Source organism: Mustela erminea, chromosome 17 (assembly GCF_009829155.1).
Source record: "Mustela erminea isolate mMusErm1 chromosome 17, mMusErm1.Pri, whole genome shotgun sequence".
NCBI lineage: Eukaryota > Metazoa > Chordata > Mammalia > Carnivora > Mustelidae > Mustela > Mustela erminea.
In genome coordinates, this window is record NC_045630.1 from 46,363,047 (window position 1) to 46,381,827 (window position 18,781).

Here is an 18,781-nt window from a genome sequence, read left to right on the forward strand (position 1 = left end):
ACTGATTTTTTAAAAAGACAATGGAGCAGCAGCCATTGGCTGTGTGAAGGCTTTGGAAGACATGTGTCCACTGCTGGGCATTCACAATCTACTGCTTGGTCGACAGCCTTAGCGAATGTCGGTGGAAGTATCAGGAGACCAGGTTTTGAGGTCTACCCAGAGATGGATGTCCTCTACGGTAAGCCCCATGATGCTAGGCTACTAGACCACTTTTCCAGAGAGGACAGGCTATTGCTGCTTCCTTCCTAATCATGAAAAGAGCGGAAGATATAGGTAATAGGGGACTGGATACGAAGGAGAGACACTGAAACCATGGCCTAGCTTTGTGTGCCACTCATACCTCCTATTTGCCATTGGCCGTCACTCATCAGTGACTGGGGATGGTCCTGTGCTCCCCTCCTTTCCCTGGGCCTCTTGGAGCGAGGAGGAAGCAGATCCTGCCACTTGCTAACTGACTCTGTGGGTGTTGCTGTGGGTCGGTGGAAGGGACAGGGACATGAACATTTCCTGGTGGTTATGTGTGTCACTAGGGTTCACAGGGGCCTTCTGTAATCTTCTCACGGGCCTGTGTGATCTTTGTAATTCTGTAACCCTGGTTGTTGATGTTTAGAAAGCGTGAGCTTATTGGAAAGCGATAGTCTTATCTTCTATGTAAGTATTACCAAAGACCATCACACCTTTTCATTTGTAGTATGCTTACAGATTCTGGCATCTGGATTATGGAATAATCCATATTCAGCAATACTGAAAAAAAGATTGCAAATGGGAAGTGATATTTAGGAAAACCCTGCCAATTCACATTCTCACAGGGGAGCCCTGTGTTCACCTTCTGGTCAGCCCTGGGCAATTAAAACTTTTGTTCCTGTAAAGTTTCCCCCTAAAAAGGTTTCATTGTGAAAAATGCCCTGTGGGCATTACATTGTGAACTCTTTTGTGGCTATCATAAATAATGGGGCAAAAACACTTGTCAGAATATGGTAGAGCTGATTAGATAATGCATCTCTCCTTTTAAATTTTTGGTTAGCTTTCTGTTTTCATTTTTAAAGGAATAGCTATTGCTTTCTTACAGAATGAGAAATGCTCATTATAAAAAATCTAAGCGAAACTGGGAAGTACAAAGAAATGAGCAATAAATTGTTACACCTCGCATTACACCAAGAGTTCTTTTTTTTTTCTTTTAAAGATTTTATTTATTTATTTGTCAGAGAGAGAGAGAGAGAGCACAGGCAGAGGCAGAGGGAGAAGCAGGCTCCCTGCCGAGCAAGGAGCCCGATGTGGGACTCGATCCCAGGATGCTGGAATCATGACCGGGGTTGAAGGCAGCGGCTTAACCAACTGAGCCACCTGGGCATCCCTACACCAAGAGTTCTTCATTCATTCATTTAATGAGTATTCCTTGAGTGCTCCCTATGTGTTAGGGACCAGGGATCAGCAAGGAATAAAGCGAAGTCCTTGCTATCATGGGGCTTCTGTTCCAGTGGAAGGATGAGATGATAAATAAATACCTAAATAGATTTATAAATGTCTTGAAGAAAAATATAATTGGGTAAGGACATAGAGGAGCTCTTTCAGGTGGGATGGCGCAAAGGCTACTTCAGAAGGTGACATCTGGGCTGAGAACAGAGTGAAGTTAGGGAGCTAACCATGTGAATGTTGGGGAAGCATGCTTCAAACCAAGGAAAGCATATGCAAAGGCCCTGAGGTGAGATTGTACTTGGAATGTTCTATGAACAGAGAGGCCAGTGTGGTTGGAGACCAGTGAGTAAGAGTGAATATAATGGAGAAACTGGTGAGACAGTCAGGGACTAGACCATGTCAGGCTTTAGAAATCCTTCAGCTTTTTTTCTCCAATGAGAAGCTGTTGGAGGGTGATGAGCAGGGGATAGGCTACAGGGGAGTGAAGGTGGCAGCAGCAGGACCCTTAAGAAGCTCCCACCGTAATCCAGAACAAAATGATGCTGATTTAGATTTAGTTGGGAATGGTGGGATTGGTGGAGGGGATAAGACACAATTGGATGCTGGACACATTTTGAAGGTAGAGCTAATTAAGGATTTGTTCTTGAATTAGATTGGGAGTTTGAGAGAGAGAAAAGAGTCAGTACTGACTCCTAAGTTTTTTGGTCTGACAGGTGAATGGGGGTGCTCTTAGTGAGATGGAGAATCAGGATGAGTATTGAGAGCTGAGTTTGGGCATGTTTAGTTCTAAGTACCTGTTAGCCATCCGAGAGGAACTAACTATTAAGGCATTTATAGGAGGCAGGAGTTCAGGAAGCGGTCTAGACTAGGGATTCAAATTGGGAAATTACCAGACACAGAACTGGAAGAGATCTACAGAGAGCAATTAGAGATGGAAGTGAGGTCCTAGAACTGAGCTCAGGGAGCAGTGAGAGGTTGGAAGGAATGGGGGAAGGTCCAGCCAAGGAGACTGAGAATGTGTCTTCAGGGGCATATTAGGAGAGGATGGTGTCCCAGGACCAGGGAGTGAGCCCCTCTCTCCGGTCTGGTGGCGTGGAGGAAGCCACATCCTGAGACTCGGCATTGTGTAGGTCATTCCTGTCACCACCACTGAGAGTGGACAAACACTGGCTCCAGTGAGCTAAAGAGAAAAAAGGAAGAGAGAAGGTGGAAGCAGAGAGTATGGACAACCATTTTGAGTTTTCTTGTAAGGAGAAGGCAAGATGGAAAAAGCTGAAAAGGAGCAGGGAGATCAAGGGAAATTGTGTGTGTGTGTGTGTGTGTGTGTGTGTGTATACACGGTTGTGTTTAATAAGATGGGGCAAATAGAGCCTGCTTGTTTGCTTATGGGAATGATCCAGTAGAGGGAAAAATGATGATATTAAACACAAGCATATGATTTTAGTGAGCAAGAACTAATTTTATAAGAATGGCATTAGGCCATATGTGCTTTAAAAATAAAAACAATTGAATTTAATTTTGCTTGAATTTAGAAGAAAAAAGAAATTGAAGTGAAGGTTAAGGACTTGCTGACCACCTCGTACATGTTTCTGTGCCTCAGAAGATCATAGCTCTTACAAGCTCTCCAAAGGCTAAGAAAATGATTAGGAAGATCTTGAGGAGGCTGAGGTCATTGTTAATATTTTAAACCATATTTTTAGCTCAGTCTTCACTTTGAGACAGATTGGCTGATTCCTTGCCTGGCAGGATTAGGTGATTCATATCCTTACACTTTCTTGTACCTCTCTTCCCCATCTCCTAATTTTTAGAGCTTATCTGGATTTTTTCTTTTTTTTCCTTGCTTGGCAGTATTGCTAACATTTACATTCTGCCCTGCACACTCTCCTGTTTGTTCTTGGCACTGTGTCTCCTGCCTCTTCTTTTACCACGGTGTCTCTCTGCTTGTGGTTTTATTTTGATTTATCTATTGGGTGCAGGATTTCTGTTTCACAGGAGGGGTTCATGGGTCTATATAGGCTGAGATCTTTCAAGTCTGCAGATGTTGGAGTCTTTTACACTTGACTCAGCTTGCCGTACTATTCTTGGATCACAGTTATTTTCCCTGATAACTTTTTTAGAACATGGCGCCATCATTTTCAGGCCTCTGTCATTGCTTTGGAGAAATCTGACCCCTGTTTTGTTAGGAATGTTGCTTTATTCTCCATTGATTCTTAAATGATTCTTTCTTTATCCTTGAGGTTAAAAAATGTAAACATCATATGTCCTGATATTGACAGTTTATGTACATTTCCTGGTCTACAGTATGCTTCTTCTACCTGCAGATTTAGTTCTTTCATTTTAAGGAAATAGATCTGTGTTCTCTATCTGGTTATTTGTTCTGTCCTATTGTCTTCTTTGGGTTTATGTATCTTAAGCTCCCCCCTTTTAAAAACATGCCATTAATTAGATTTTAAAAACCCTTTAATTGTGAAAAATTCTAAACATATAGAAACGTAGGTAGAATAGTGTTATTGACCCCCATGTACCCATCACCTTGCTCAGCTCACCGCAGGCCTGTTTTGTCTATATCCCCTCATCCCTCCCACTCCCTTCCATCACTTTGAAGCAAATACCAGACATTATTGATCCTTGAATATTTCAGTACTTGTCTCTAAGAGAAAAGAACTTTTTTTTTTAAACTTAACCACTAACAAAGTTCATCTCTTCTGTTTATAATTCATTTATTGTATATATAATGACATTACTCTGTTTTGTTAGATCAGCAGTATTTTTTTTTTCTTTTTTCCCTCCAAAGATATGATGGGTGACTGTAGTTGCTGGGCCTCAAAATCAGGAAGGCGAAACCAAGGGAACGAGCCAGGGAACACTCTCTCTGGTACAGATGGCACATCCGATCAGGCAGTCACAGAAGTTGTAGAGACGGGAAGTGCCTGCTGGTTCCTTGGTGGTCTACGAATTTCTAGTGTTCACGTGAACTGTGGAGGGAATGGGAGGAGGACCCAGAATGTACAGTTTCTTTTCCAGCAGGAAGTGAAACTTAGGCCTTTTCTGACTCAGTAATAACCGTGAAGAAGGAGCTGAGTGGTTTGAAGACTGTGTTCTAGTTCTGTTTTTCGTGGTCATGTGGTTTATTCTAGAGCTTTTTAATCTGTAGGTCGAGAAATCAGCAGGTCATGAAATGAAATTAGTGGGCTGTAGCTAGCATTTAAAAAGGCATGGAAGAGCGCCTGGGTGGCTCAGTTGGTTAAGCCTCTGCCTTCCGCTCAGATCATGGTCCTGGGGTCCTGGAATGAACCCGGCGTCAGGCTTCTTGCTCAGCAGGGAGTCTGCTTCTCCCTCTCCCTCTGCCTGCTGTTCCCTGTGCTTGTGCTTGCTCTTTTTATCAAATAATAAATGAAATCTTTTTTTAAAAAAAAGACATGGGGGTGCGCCTGGGTAGCTCAGTGGGTTAATAAGCCTCTGACTTCGGCTCAGGTCATGATCTCAGGGTCCTCGGATCGAGCCCTACATCGGGCTCTCTGCTCAGTGGGGAGTCAGCTTCCCCCCCCCCCACCTGCCTCTCTGCCTACTTGTGATCTCTCTGTCAAATAAATAAATAAAATCTTAAAAAAAAAAAAGACATGGAAAATATGAATTTATAGCATGTAGTAAGGATACATAGTTCATGAAACTTCTGAGGTGTGTGTGTGTGTGTGTGTGTGTGTGTGTGTGTGTGTTGTCTTGTAAAAGTTTGGAAGCCATTAATTTATTCTATTTGATACCTATGACTTTATGTACTTTCTTGTCTAGAGAGTTATAGGATTGCACAGCCCATGAGGCAGAGTTGGTTTGTGTGTTTAACAGAAATATATATAGTACAATGTACTTGGAACTGTTCTGATGAGTTTACAAATATTAACTCATTAAATCTCTAAGAGGGTATCATTATTGTGGAACTTTTACACATGGAGACATTTGGGCACAGAGCAGTTAACTAATTTGCCCAGAATCCCACAGCTAGTAAGTGGTAGAGCTGGCGTTTTGAGCCCAGCCAGACTGGTTTCCAAGTGGATTTTGCTCTGTGCCTCTCCAGTTGAAAGCATCTCTAGGTGGGGGCATGGACTTTTCCCTTTTGCCTTCAAGAGGAAATGAAAAAAGTTGTTTTCCTCCTCCTCCCTCTGCAATATACTTAAACATTCATAGCTGAGATAGTGCGAATGAGGACTTTTATTTATTCATTTATTTTTAAAAGAATTTTTATTTATTTGTCAGAGAGAGAGCGAGCACAAGCAGATGGAGTAGTAGGCAGAGGGAGAGGGAGAAGAAAGCTCCCTGCTGAGCCAGGAGCCGGACCCAGGGCTCGATCCCAGTTACTGGATCATGACCTCAGCGGAAGGCAGACGCTTAACTGACTGAGCCACCCAGGCGCCCCAGGACTTTTATTTGTTAAATTGAAGAAATTCAGAAGTTATTAACCAATCAACATTGCCAACTGGGAACTGAAGGGTTCCAGTGTGAAAGAGAACCAGACGAGTCCGTATCTCAGCTTAATACACAGAGGCAGGGGAGTGGTGAAGAGTGCGGCTTTTAGAAGTAAACATATCTGGTTCAAATCCTGTTGTGATCTTTAACTGTCTGGGTGACCTCGGGCAGTCCACTAATCTCTGAACCTCTGTGGTCCTTCATCTGTAAAAGTGGGAGGAGTCAAAGTTGACTTTTAATGGGGACTCACAGGGCACCCGGCACATAGTCAGCCCTTCATCTCTTCAGTTTTCGTAACAACCCACGGGTACGGCTGCTGTTACAAGCTCCATTTTATAGATAGTGAAACAGATTGACAGAGATTAAGCATTTAAAAAAATTTTTTTTAAAGATTTTATTTATTTATTTTACAGAGATCACAAGTAGGCAGAGAGGCAGGCAGAGAGAATGGGGGAAACAGGCTCCCTGCTGAGCAGAGAGCCTGACACGGGGCTCGATCCCAGGACCCTGAGATCATGACCTGAGCCAAAGGCAGAGGCTTAACCCACTGAGCCACCCAGGTGCCCCGAGATTAAGCATTTTATCCAGGGATGCACAGCTAGCTCTCGGCAGAGCCAGAGTCGAAGCTCTGGTCCCTCCGAATGCAGAGTCTGCACTCTTTAACCACTCGGCTTTCCTGCAAGCTTACCCCATTGGGATGTTTTAAGGATTAAATGAGATCATGTACCTTTACACTTGAATGGTGACTCGACTTTCTGTGAGCTTGTTTGGCTCATAGTAAGTACTTAATAAGTGGTTTCTATGATCCCTGTTGAATACCGTCTTATACAAGACAGTGCCTGTCCGTAACTTCAGTGGAGGCAGTTTTCCTTTCGAGAGAAAATAAGCTGTAGTCGACGACATTAGTTCTTATAACCAACCCATCGCTTGATGTATATGTTGACTTCTTGAAAAATAATCAGTTAGCAATTCTCAAGGATCTGCTTAGCAGAAGAGACGGTCTATGCAGCATCGAGAACAGTGCCTGGTACATGGTAAGTGTCTTCGTCTGGGTTTCTTAGAAAATAGAGCCAAACACACAGGCTTACACTTTCTTTGGGAGAGCCATCCCGGGGAAGCAGGAATGCGGAGGCAAGGGAAGTGATAAGTGGCAGGGAAAGAGAGCAAACGGAAGGGACCGCTTGTAAACTGGCGACAGCTTCACCAGAGTCTGATGGTTTGTCTCACGGGACATCTTCAGAGAAACTAGGGGAAGCTCCTGCGTCTCTGAGCCGTTCCTTGGGGCAAGGAGAGAGAAGATTCCATTTGCCCACTCCCATCTGTTGGTTAAGGGTTGACTTCATGGAGTTTCAGCTCTCCTGTGCTTCTTGGTCGCATGGCTGGTGGCTGGGGCAGTCTGTCCAAACCTCAGGCCTCCGTGGCAATGAGGAGTCCCTGGGGCGGGACGTGAGAGGCCTGCTGCACGGGTGCGGGGCCAGGCGCTGTCCGGCTTGAAGGCCAAGGCCCAGCCGCAGTAGCTGGAGCGGCATGAGCGGTTCCAGCCGGGCGGTTGTGCTGGTCTTGGGTGATGTATACACGGGGTCTGCCTAGCATGTTCTTGGTAGTGATTGACTGCTCTAACCACCCACGTTAGCAAACTGCCCGGCTCTCTTATTTAAGTGCTTTGCAGTTACTGACACTTGTAGATCTGTCTTTCATGCTCAGTCTACTTTCCCATCTCCTCTTCCTTTGCTTTCCACCTAAATGGAGGTGTCCGTAGGCCTAGGCTTACTTCTCGTTCATTCTGTATGCTTTCTGTGGGCAACTGTGTTCACTTTTATCGTTAACGTCATACTTCTGTCTATTTGCTGATGGCTCCCAAGTGCCTGTGTCCAGACTTGACCTTCTCCTGGGAGCTCCAGACTGGAAAATAAAGCTGCCTTTTCCAACAGGAAGTTCCACAGGCACTTCAAAGGCCAAGTGAATGTCTCGGTCCTCTGTAATCATCGTGGTTCCTCTCCCTGCCCCACAACGAGTGGGTGCTCAGTCCATGCTAGTTGAACTACACCTGGAATAACCTGTCGACCCCTCCTGCCAAGCTAGATCCTGTGCAGAAGGAGATAAGCCTTCCAGAGCCAGTTCTCTAGGAATTTAGGGTCTGGATTTTAATACTCATCTGGTTTGTATTTAGTTTGGCGGGAATCTTGAGCAGCCTACAGTTTACTGTTGTCCCTTACTATAGTGGACACGTTTGAAATTGACATTTTTTCTTTCGAAGCATTGTTCGATTGGAGATCGCTTGGGTTTGGACTCTGCTTGTGCCATCCTCTTGCTCTTCGAGACCCTTGCTTTATTTGCGGTTTACGGAGCCTTTATGAACTGCGTTTGTATCTGACCTGCATCTTGCTTTTCTGTTCCGCTCCTTGCCCCGCGATCCCATACTCTTCTGACCCAGAAGTGCTACTCAGAGCCTCCCGAGCCAGATCTGCCCAGTTCTGCCTCCTTGCCTTTGCCTTAGTAGCCACAGCCCTCCTTCCTTTGGCACCTTTATATCTCCGTAATCCTCCCCAGCTTGAGGCCCCAAGACTAACGCAGGTCCATGCTGGTTTATATTGATCTCGTCTCTGAGCATCTCAAACATTGTTTTGGTGCTTAGCACGCACAGGCTTATGCTGTTGAATACTATTGCATTTAGTCCTCCTCCCCCCCCCCCCCCCCCCCAGTTGGATGGTAAACTCCTTGAGAGTAAGACAGTGTGTTATATTTTCTTGTGTGGTCCTGTGATTCATTAGTCGGACCTTTGCACAGGGACAGTGCAAGATAAATATTTGTTGGATTTGTTGGTTGATTACTGTGGTCCTGGGGAACCGACTTCCAGTTGGCCTCCAGCACCGAAATGAGGGCCATCAGGTGACATTTCCCAGAGGAGCTGTTGGTCATGTCATTGGAGATCTTTAGTTTGTAATACAAGTTAATTCTAGACTTTGGACTTTGGGAATTTTGTTTCTTAAACATCTCAGGCAAGGCCTAGGAGCTAAAATTACTACTTTGGCATTTGATGTAGCAGCCTGTTCATTTGGGAACCTTTTTGTCTTTGACTTTCTGTTGAATCACTTGAAAGACCCAAGGCAGCTTGCCAGAGCAATTGCGATGATTCAAGTTCATTGAGATATTCCCCTTTGCACCCTCCTCCCCCTTGGCTTTACGAGGTTGCTTTCTGTGTTCACTGGGGGGCTTGCAAGTTAATGGATGACAGAGTGTCCTTTGGAAACTCCTAGGGCCATTTTTCTCCTCTTCCTTCCCATGGTCTGGTTTCCCTTTGTCTCCAGAGCGTGTGTGTTGTTTTTAGATGGTGTGAAGTTAATGCAAGGAGAAGAGAGGTTCTTTTTTCATAACTTTGGGATAATCTACTGCTCAGGCAGACAGTTAGGAAGATGGCCAAACTTAAAAGTACAACAGAAAGAACCGTGGTGAAAAGGGAAGCCAGGGGGACCAGAACTTCACTCCTGCCTTCCTCCTGCCAAGATCACTGTCTTACCTTTAGACCCAAAGATCTCTCTGACCTGTCCCCTCTGCTCACCACCGCCTAGGGAGGGATAGTTTAGAATCCCTAGCTTTAGGACCACTGGCTCTAAAGCGTGTATTATTACTAATAGTTAGAGCTGGTGTGGGCAGGGATTTTCCACTCATGGAATTCTCCTGCTCATGGTGACTTCTGTACCGTTCAGCCTGGATTGCACATTAATGCTCACTCCATCTCTTAATTTAGAAGGCCTAGGAACCCATCCAGCAGACCTCCTCTGATCTTCCTTCGGCTCTTTTTCATCATGACACACACTTTGACCAGCTCCATTTCTGGCTGCATGAAATCCAGACTCCTCTGTTAGCTTTTGAGCTGCTCCTCCCCACGTTACCCTTATCTCTGACCAGGCCTCAAGGTACCCTTTGTTCTAGCTCAACCATCCTCCTCACTACCTCACAGAAAGGCCATGTTCAAACATTCCCATTTCTTGGCTTAGGTCTTAATCTTCCTCTGGAATATGGCCTCTTCACCTTTCCACTTACTGAAATTCTACCCATCCTAGGAATACCAGTTCAGACTTCTGTGTCCTCCCTTCTTCTCTGCCTCTTTCTCCCCCCTCCCTTCTTCCCTCCACAAATTTGACAGCCTGCCAGATATTGCTCTGGGTCCCAGCGGTATGTTGGTGAACTGGAGAGACAAATTCTTCCTCTCAAGGACTTTAGTTTTCATCAAGAAGCCTTGCTTTAGTCATGTTAGTCCTCGCTACACTTTCTGAGTCCTCAAAACTTTTACTAGTAGTATTTATTCCTAAATTCAAGTATACATATACAGCACACACCATATAGTATACAATAACATGAAAATTTATGTAATACAGCTATCTAGCCCAAATATCTGTTAAATAAATACCGGGCATAATTTATGTAACATAATATCTAGCATAACTTAGGTAGTACATTAGTACATAAATTTCAAAAATGTATATTTTGATTCCGTCTTCACAATTAGATTATTAGTTCCTTGAGCATAGGGAACTTAATGATGCTTCCGAGCACTTTAGAATCCTTCACTTTATTCATGAGGACTCCTTTGTTTCTAAGGAACCAAAAATCCAATGCAAACTATTTTAAGCAAAAAAGTGAGTGAGTTGGCTTATGATGCTAAAGGGGCCAGGGATAAGCCTGGCATCTGGCCATGACTTGGTTCAAGGGCTTGCGTTTCCTTTTCCCAACTCTCAGCTCTGTTTTCTCCGGGTCAGCTCCATTCTCAAACCGGCTTTCCAGTCACGGTGGCAAAATGGCGGCCGCAGTCTCAGATTCTCATTGTCTTCAGCTCTTGGCCTGTAGGTAATATCCACCATCTTTGGAGAGGGCAGAGGTGGAATCCGCTTTACCAAAACGACATGGACTAAGAGTTGAGGAGGCTCTAGATGCAGAGAAGGAGAAAAGATAATTATCTATCACATCCCCTGTTCTGGAAGCTTCGTAGCTATTGTTGTTTGGTTGTTGGATTAACTCATGTCTAGTTCTATGTTGTGTTTAATAGGGTAAAGTAACGATGATAAAGGCCATCAGTCACTCTTCGAGGAGGAATATTTGCTGTTTTCTACTTTATCAAAAGTAGCTTGGTGATGGCCTTTTCTTGGAACAGTGACAACTCAGCCATAAGTGATAGTATCAGGCATTGAAAGAAGGGGTATGGCAGGTGGACTGAAGCTGATATATGTCTCCTTTTCCTCTATTACTGTGAGCATACCTTGTTTATTTCTACTATTATTTCTCCTTGTTTGATATAGGCTTTTTCACTGATTTCTTCGCTAGTGTTGTGCTAATTTGGAGTGAGGACTGCTGTCTTTCTATTCTTGGTGCACCCGTCAGGTGCACAAATACATTTTTATGATAAGAGTAGGTAAGAAAGGACAGTGGCTTGGGAACCCAATGACCTGGGTTTCAGTCTGACATCCACAGCTAAATAGCTATGTGATCTTTGGCAGTTCCTCTCCTTTCTCTGGGCTTAGGTTCTGTCATCTGTCCAACAAGGATTTTGGAAGACCCTCCCATTACTGAGTTTGTAGAAGAGCAAACCAGTAGGGTGAAGAGCCAGACTTGGCAGGGCATCCGAGCATTTTGTTTCCTGGGGAACAGTTTTGATAGGGGCTGATTACCCTTGAGATAAGAGGTCTTGGTAAGAGATACGCAGGGTAGAGCCTGATGAAAGCTTCAATTGTCTTCTTATATAACACTTGCTGGAAAGGTACTAGGAATTAATATTCCTGAGGTGGCTGAGGTGACATCATGTGTTTGTGAAAGGGCTAAAAGCAGGTAAGGCAGATTCTGTGGAAAAAGACTGGCAGTCAGTCCCAGTTCCAGTAGGGTACATGGACTGATCTCATGCCCTGTGTTCCAAACAGAACCTGTGGAAGTTGCAGCTCCTCTCCCTTAGGTGCCGGATCATCAAGGAGAAGGCGAGGGCCTGCCTGTGTAACCCTCCTGTGAGATTACATTTTTCTCCTGACCTACCCACCCACCCTCATTTTCTCCTCAGAAATGTGGGGCTCCTAGGAGGGGATTTTGTGTGACTTCATCAGAAAATTCCTGAAGAAGGAATTTTGAAAGAGGGGAAGAAAGGGACTAATATCTCTGGATTGAAAGCAACAGACTGAACAAAATTCTCCTCTGCTCTGCTGACTGGTGAAGTCCCTGGGTGTTCTCTGAAGTGAGGACAGTTTTCAGAGGACTGTGTTGCCTGTGTTGGCAGGTGTTCTGTAATTTAGCATCTACATGATTAGAAGTGTGGCAAGGCCCTGTTTTTATTAAATGATCAGTATCCTGTTAGGGCTAATTTTTCTTCTAATTTCATCCTTCTTGTGATCTTTCACCCTCTTTCCAAAATGGAAATGAGCCTCCTTCTAACTCCCAGGACAGGTGTACTTAGGATCTCAGCTGTGGCCAAGTGTGGACAAGGAGTCAGCACCTGCCGGGGGAAGGCTTGCTGAGTATGTCTGCCGATCCTATATTTGAACTCATGCATAAAAGCATTCCTTGCTGGTTTTAATCTGACACCGTTCGGAAATGATGGAACGATGGTCTGCCCGTGGAGTTCAATGTCATGGACAAGCTTTCCAGCCAGAGGGGCAGCTTCTGGTATAGGCTTTAAGAATATTCAGTGCAGAACTGAGATTCAGCCCATGCAAATGGAGAAATGGAAACCAAGAATTCCTTCCTCTTTTTGGTGCCACTTTGTTGGGCCATTTTCCCCTTAGCTGGCAGGATGGCGCTCAAAAGAACATGATTTTGGGGGGCGTTAAATTTTGTAAATGAGATGTAATTCACATACCACAAAATTCACCCTTTTAAAAGTACACGAATTCAGTGGGGTTGTTTTTCAGTGTGTGCACAAGCTTGTACAGTGATCACCACTGTCTAATTCCACAACGGTGGCATTAAATTTTGACTTGAATCTTTGAATGAAGTATCAACCAAAGGTCAACTCTGATGTTCAGGAAACTAGTTTTAAAACTTTTGTTCTTTTTTTCAAAGGAAACTACAGAAATGTCATTAAAAAAAAAGAAAAAAGTAATAGAAAAAAGAGCCAGAGGATGTTGAATTTTTCTTAGGCTTGTTTTTTTTTTTTGGTTTCTTTTGTCTCCTACTGATGATTTTTTTTCGTCCTTGGTCTTTGGGTTGGGACTTACTCCCGTGACTTTGCTATAATAACCAGTATTAAAAGTAAAAGCAATAAGACTGTCCTTGCTTTCTTTTCCTCTCTTTCTTTGTCAAGCCAGGCTTCGTTAGGGCAGGGCACAGGGTTGTTTCATTCATCCCCGCCATCACCTAGCTCAGGCTCTACTGTACAACAGGACTCAGTAAAGATTTAGTGAATAAATGGGCTGTGTTTGGTGCCCAGGGGAGGTCGTTTTGGCATGTATCACTCAAGGCTCATGGTGACCTTGTACTTGGGCTTTGTGGATGACCATGGAATTCATTTGCATCCCTTGAGGTACAGCTGCCTCTAGAAAATGAGAGCTTGACTTCTTCAAGTTCTAGGAACCGAACCTACAAGGACCCCATCACCTGCAGTTCCCAGGGACGCTCATCCAAACTGGACCTCACATGCCTCCCTGAGTGGATATGGTGAAGCACAGTGTGGGTGGTGCGAGTGTGTTTCTGAGTGTACACCCCGTGCACATGCGTACTCGTGTGAGCACACGATGGGATTGGAAGGAATTCCTCCGTGTTTTTATAAATTGCCCCTTTCTTCTTTCTGCCCCTGTAGTTTATTGGTAGGCCAGGGAACAGAGGGGCCTCCAGCCTGGGCACATGGCCCAGGCGAGCTGGCATTCAGTGGCCTATTGTTTCCTGCCCCTTCTGTGCATGGACAGAGGACTGGGGCTGGCACAGCTGCCTTCTTGGGGACCATTGTTTGTCTTTGCAGTAGCAGCAGCAGCAGCAGCAGCAGCAAAAGTCTGCACATTTTGTGCCGGACAGAGCAGCCATTCTGTCCTGGAGCTGCAGGCCTAGAGGTGGGGGTGGTTGGAGGCCCCCTTACATGTCGTGTGGGCATCCTGAGGCCAGCAGCCAGGGAGGTTTCTCCTTCTAGGCAGGTTGTGTGTGTGGGGGGAGATGCTCAGTGGAGGGGATCAGGAATCCACCGCAGTTGGAATCTAGTAGCAGAGACTCTACTTTTCCTGGATCAGGTAGGGGTGTCATTGCTTCCTCACTTTCTCTGCCCTCTGGGCATCCTGGCAGACCTCAGGGTGTGCTCCCAGGACAAAAAAAAAAAAAAAAAAAACCACTTTCTCCAAAGCTGCCCTGTAGAGTAGATGGAAGAAGCAGGGAAGGGGCCCAGACCAGTCGTGAGCTAGTCGGAACGAGGCTCGCTGTCGAGTCAGTGGGCCAGTCCAGACTTGATTCTGAATGATTTCTCAGCTAGAAGGTGGAAAAGGGGATGTTTCATAGGTGGGAGCTATAGAAACTGTAATTTACCCAGAAATACTTCCAGAGCCTCCAGGCTTATATTCTCTGTCTCTTGTTTCCCTGGTCCACAGTCAAGCTCTTTGGCAAGTTAGACCTTCATTTAGCTTCAGCCTCACTTGCCCCTGGTGGTATGACCCCTTGGTAAGTGACTTAACAGGTCTTCACTTTTCTTACCTGTGCTGTCAGGATAATTGGGGATACCTGATGGGCTAGTTGTGGAGATGAGGTGAGATGATGCATTTAAAGCCCCATGAAGGGTCCTCAGTAACCCTTCTTCCTCTCAGAGTCCCCTTGGGGATGCCCGAGAGTGGGGTGTACTTTGTATTACGCTGGCCACTTGAGGCACCCAGGAAAGGCAGGGGCATGTCTGTGTTGGCTGGATGTGCCTGGGTCCTTCTTAGATTGGTTCACATCTTTCAGAGGCCGCCTAGGAAGTGCTGGTTCCTTGGCCAGGGCAATCCTGGAGGGTTCTACCTCTGGAACTTCATGGGTATCTTGGGAATGTGCCTACACCCCTCTTTTTTTGTTGGAGCGTGATGCATAGTATGTTGTACTGTGTTCCTTTCTGCCCTCCTGGTTAGTGAGATTACTGAGGCCAAGTCTTAGGTGAATTTTAGGTGACTCCGAGGGGGCGGACAGACCCATTTCCCACCTACATCCTCTAGCAAATCTGAAACTGACTGGGTACCTGGAGAGCCTTTTGGCCCCACGATGCTCTGATTTTTCCCTAATGGGCAAGTTGTAAGTAATATCAGTGAGCAGCATGAATGCGCTCTCCACCCCCAGTCTGCCCATCCAGGGGCTACTACTGCCACGTTCTACTTCTGTCTACCAATAGGTAGAAGGGGGACAGATGCCTCTAGGAATAGTCTTGACAAGGGCTGTTCCCTTTAAGAGGCCCAGAAATCTCTGGCAAGAGCTAGATGCCTGACATTGCCCTCTGCACATCTTTCCCCAACACCCTTGTAATCAGACTCCCAAAAAACACAGAACAAGGGAGCTTTGATGAGTGATGAGGTAGGCGGCTTTTCAGCTCAGCCTTCTGTCTGCTTGAAACCATCCTCTGGGGCTCACTTTCAGTTCAGGTGAGGTTCCCGTAGGCCTGATTGGCATTGACGGTTGGCAAGGGGGAGGCATGGGGACGAAGAGGGCGAGAACTGCACTTACAGATCCCCCGAGATCACCCATAAAGAACCAGATACTTGTGCTACATTCTGATATGGGTGAAAACAGAGACAAAAATGAAGATAAGGATAGATTATAGACGCCCAGTCACTTCAAGGCGAAGCTAAAGGCACCATTTGCCCCTTGTCATTGCTTCCTAAGAGTGGTGGGCAAACCTTTCAGCCTCATAGCTCTGATCCTGGACTTGCCCCTGATTTATCCAGAGCTCAGATGAAAAGGCTAGATTTCCCTACCACCCTACCCCCTGCATTACATGGCATAGATAGAAAGCTTTGTTATGACTCCATGATTTGGGAATGACTTTGGGGCACGCCTAAGGAAAGGCATAATTACATAGGTGCTCTTTTCCCCTGGGATTGGAACCACCGTCCCAGCCTAACGCACTGGAGCTGAGCAGGCTTGCAGGGGAAAGGTGTGAAAGGATGGCTCCACTGCGACGGGACCGGGGGTTGGAACGTAGCTTCCGCAGCATGCGCACTGCGGGCCTTCTCTGAGCCGAAAGCAGTCTGGTTTTGGCAAGCTGCTCCCCGTGGGTGCCAGGGCTCTTGTCAGTAACAAATGCTGTGTCGTATTTGACACAGCTCTGGTTGCATCTGGAGCTGCGTTGCTGTGGTTCCAGAGAGGGTGTTGGCTAACCCTGGGTGAGGACTCTTGGCTAGGCAGAAATCCGCAAGCTAGGGCTTAGCCCGAAGTATTTCTAGCTTTGACACAAAAGAGGCTCTGAGCATCCTGAAGATGAAGCGACAGCAGTGTGAGTGGTTATTTCTTAGTGAAAAAAAAATCAGCTCCTTGAAGACTGGTTTACATTCTGTGAGATTGGAAACTATGAAATCTGATCGATGCTCAGAGGTTTGCTTGGCTAGAAGTCTGGTGCTTGTTGCGTTCTTGATCCCCACTGTTTGATCTGGGGCAGGACCCTGTGTATCTCCATTAAAATATCCCGACGGTCACTCACCCTCCTTCATGAAGATGCAGAAATACATCTTGAAACCATGGGAGAAAGTATAAAAAGTAGGAGCTTGGGCTCTAGAGTCAGTCTTTCTGGGTTTGGATCCCAGCTGCACTACATTAGCAGCTTGACTTCCTTAAGAGTCAGTTTTCTCATCTTTAAAATGGGGATGAAAGTAGTGCCTACGGAACAGGATGGCTGAGTAGTGCCTACGGAACAGGATGGCTGAGAGGTGAATCATTAGGCTTTCAGCCAAAAGAGAGCTCAAGTTCTGGCACTATGCCAGAAACACAGTAAGGTGCTCAGGACATGGTAACCCAAGAGCAGATGCCTGATAAGCAGTTTCTCTTAAATGATTCAGCAGATCCTGGTTCCAGTTTCTTAGTGGTCTCAGAAGGGTTGGTGGAATTTTTGGAGGTGCCTCATATCCTATGGCCATGTTAAGCTTGAGCCCCCCACCTTTTTTTTTAAATTAAAGGCTTTAAGTTCCTAACTAAATAAAAGGGGTAAATGTGGGTATGTATGTTTCTGTTTTGTTGTGTCTTGACTTTAGGGATCGCCGTCTGACGGTCTAGCCTTGCTTATGTTGCAGAGATCCGCGCCCAGCTCACGGAGCAGATGAAATGCCTGGATCAGCAGTGTGAGCTCCGGGTGCAGCTTCTCCAGGACCTCCAGGACTTCTTCCGGAAGAAGGCGGAGATCGAGATGGACTACTCCCGCAACCTGGAGAAGCTGGCCGAGCGCTTCCTGGCCAAGACGCGCAGCACCAAGGACCAGCAGTTCAAGTAGGGACCTTGGGAATGGGGCCGGGGAGGGGGTGAGGCGGGGTGTGACACCTAGATCCGTGCGCATTCTCGAAAGGTGCGCCAGGGACTTCTGACTGGCTAAAGGTAGAGAGCCCTTTGAAGGATGTCTTTCCGTATGGGTCGGATATGCAGGTCAGGATCCTAGAGGGGTCAGAAGAGATGGTGAACCGTGCTAATAATGACAGCACACACTTTCAGAGCGCTTCCTGTGTGCTAAGCGTGGTTCTAAGAGTATTATGTATTTAATTTAATGTATGTATTTAATTTAATCGTTTAATCTCCACAAGTTTGTGCATTGATTGTTGTTATATCCCCAATTTACGGATGAGGAAACCGTGTCATAAAGAAGTTAAGGAGGTTGCTTAAGATATCTCTGTCTCTTTCTCTCTCTCTCTCTCTCTCTCTCTCTCTCTCTCACACACACACACACACACACACACACCCCTCTAGTAAATCAATAGCAGAGCTGGGATTCAAACCCAGGCAGTCCGGCTCCAGAGTCTGTGTTCTTAACAAATGACCAAACTGTCTTCAATCGGAAGAAATGAATGGTGCTGTCGCCGTATGTCTGACTCACTGCCCACATGGTCTGTTCCTTGGGTAGCATTTCATGCAAGTGACCCTTTCACTCTGTCCTCACTGCCATGGCCCTCGTTTAGATCATCACCCCTGTTGTCTGAATGATTGCATTACTCATTATTATCCACAGCAGAGATTCTCGACTCTGCTTTCACATTAGAATTCTCTGGAGTACTTTTTTAAAATGCTGAAATCTGGGCCTCATTCCAGAGCAGTTAAGTCAGAATCTCTGGGAGCGGGGCCTGGGTAACGGCATGGTGTAAAAGCTTTGCAGGTGATTGTGACAAACAACTAGCGTCGGGGTCCACAGTGTATGGCTTCTCCCCATTCCGGTCTGCCCAACCCGCTCTTAGCAGATTTAGCCTTCCTGGAACACACTGGAAATTGGGTGGGTTCTCTGTGCAATGGCTTCCCACTGTCTATGTTCTTGATGCCCAGGGTGTGGTCTCCCGATATCGACACCACCTAGGATGTTGGAAATGTAGAATCTCTGGTCCCGTCCCCAGACCTACCCTGACAAGAGACTCCCGTGATTGGTATGCACTTTAAAGTTTGAGAAGTTCTGCTCTAGGCACAGAGGTATACACACCTGGGCTTTTTCTTCAAACCCCTCTACATCTGGCCCTGACTGGCTTTCCAACCTTACTTCTTGTTCTGCTTTGGTTTTTTTTCCCTCTACTGTACCTTAGCCAAATAAAACATCAGCTCCAACGGGCCTTTGCCCATCCTGTTATTTGAACTTAGGTCCCCATTCTTTATATCTCTGCATGTCAAAGACATACCTGAGATGTATGTCAGACATACCTGTGCTTTGAGACCCATCTCAGATGCATCATGGTCCAAGAAACTTTCTTGATTCTCCCAAAGGAAAGAATGCTCTCCCTTTTCTGATTTTTATAGCATTTTA

At 45.8% G+C, this 18,781-nt stretch overlaps 1 protein-coding gene across 11 annotated transcripts in view; it reads left to right on the plus strand.

Annotated features, from left to right (window-relative positions):
- Positions 1-18,781, plus strand: part of SRGAP2 (SLIT-ROBO Rho GTPase activating protein 2) — a 230,546-nt gene that overhangs the window by 70,963 nt on the left and 140,802 nt on the right. For all 11 annotated transcript variants that reach the window (XM_032318979.1, XM_032318982.1, XM_032318980.1 and 8 more), the window contains one exon: positions 17,082-17,274. In XM_032318979.1, coding sequence (XP_032174870.1) covers positions 17,082-17,274 — 193 coding nt within the window. The remainder of the gene's footprint in view (positions 1-17,081; positions 17,275-18,781) is intronic.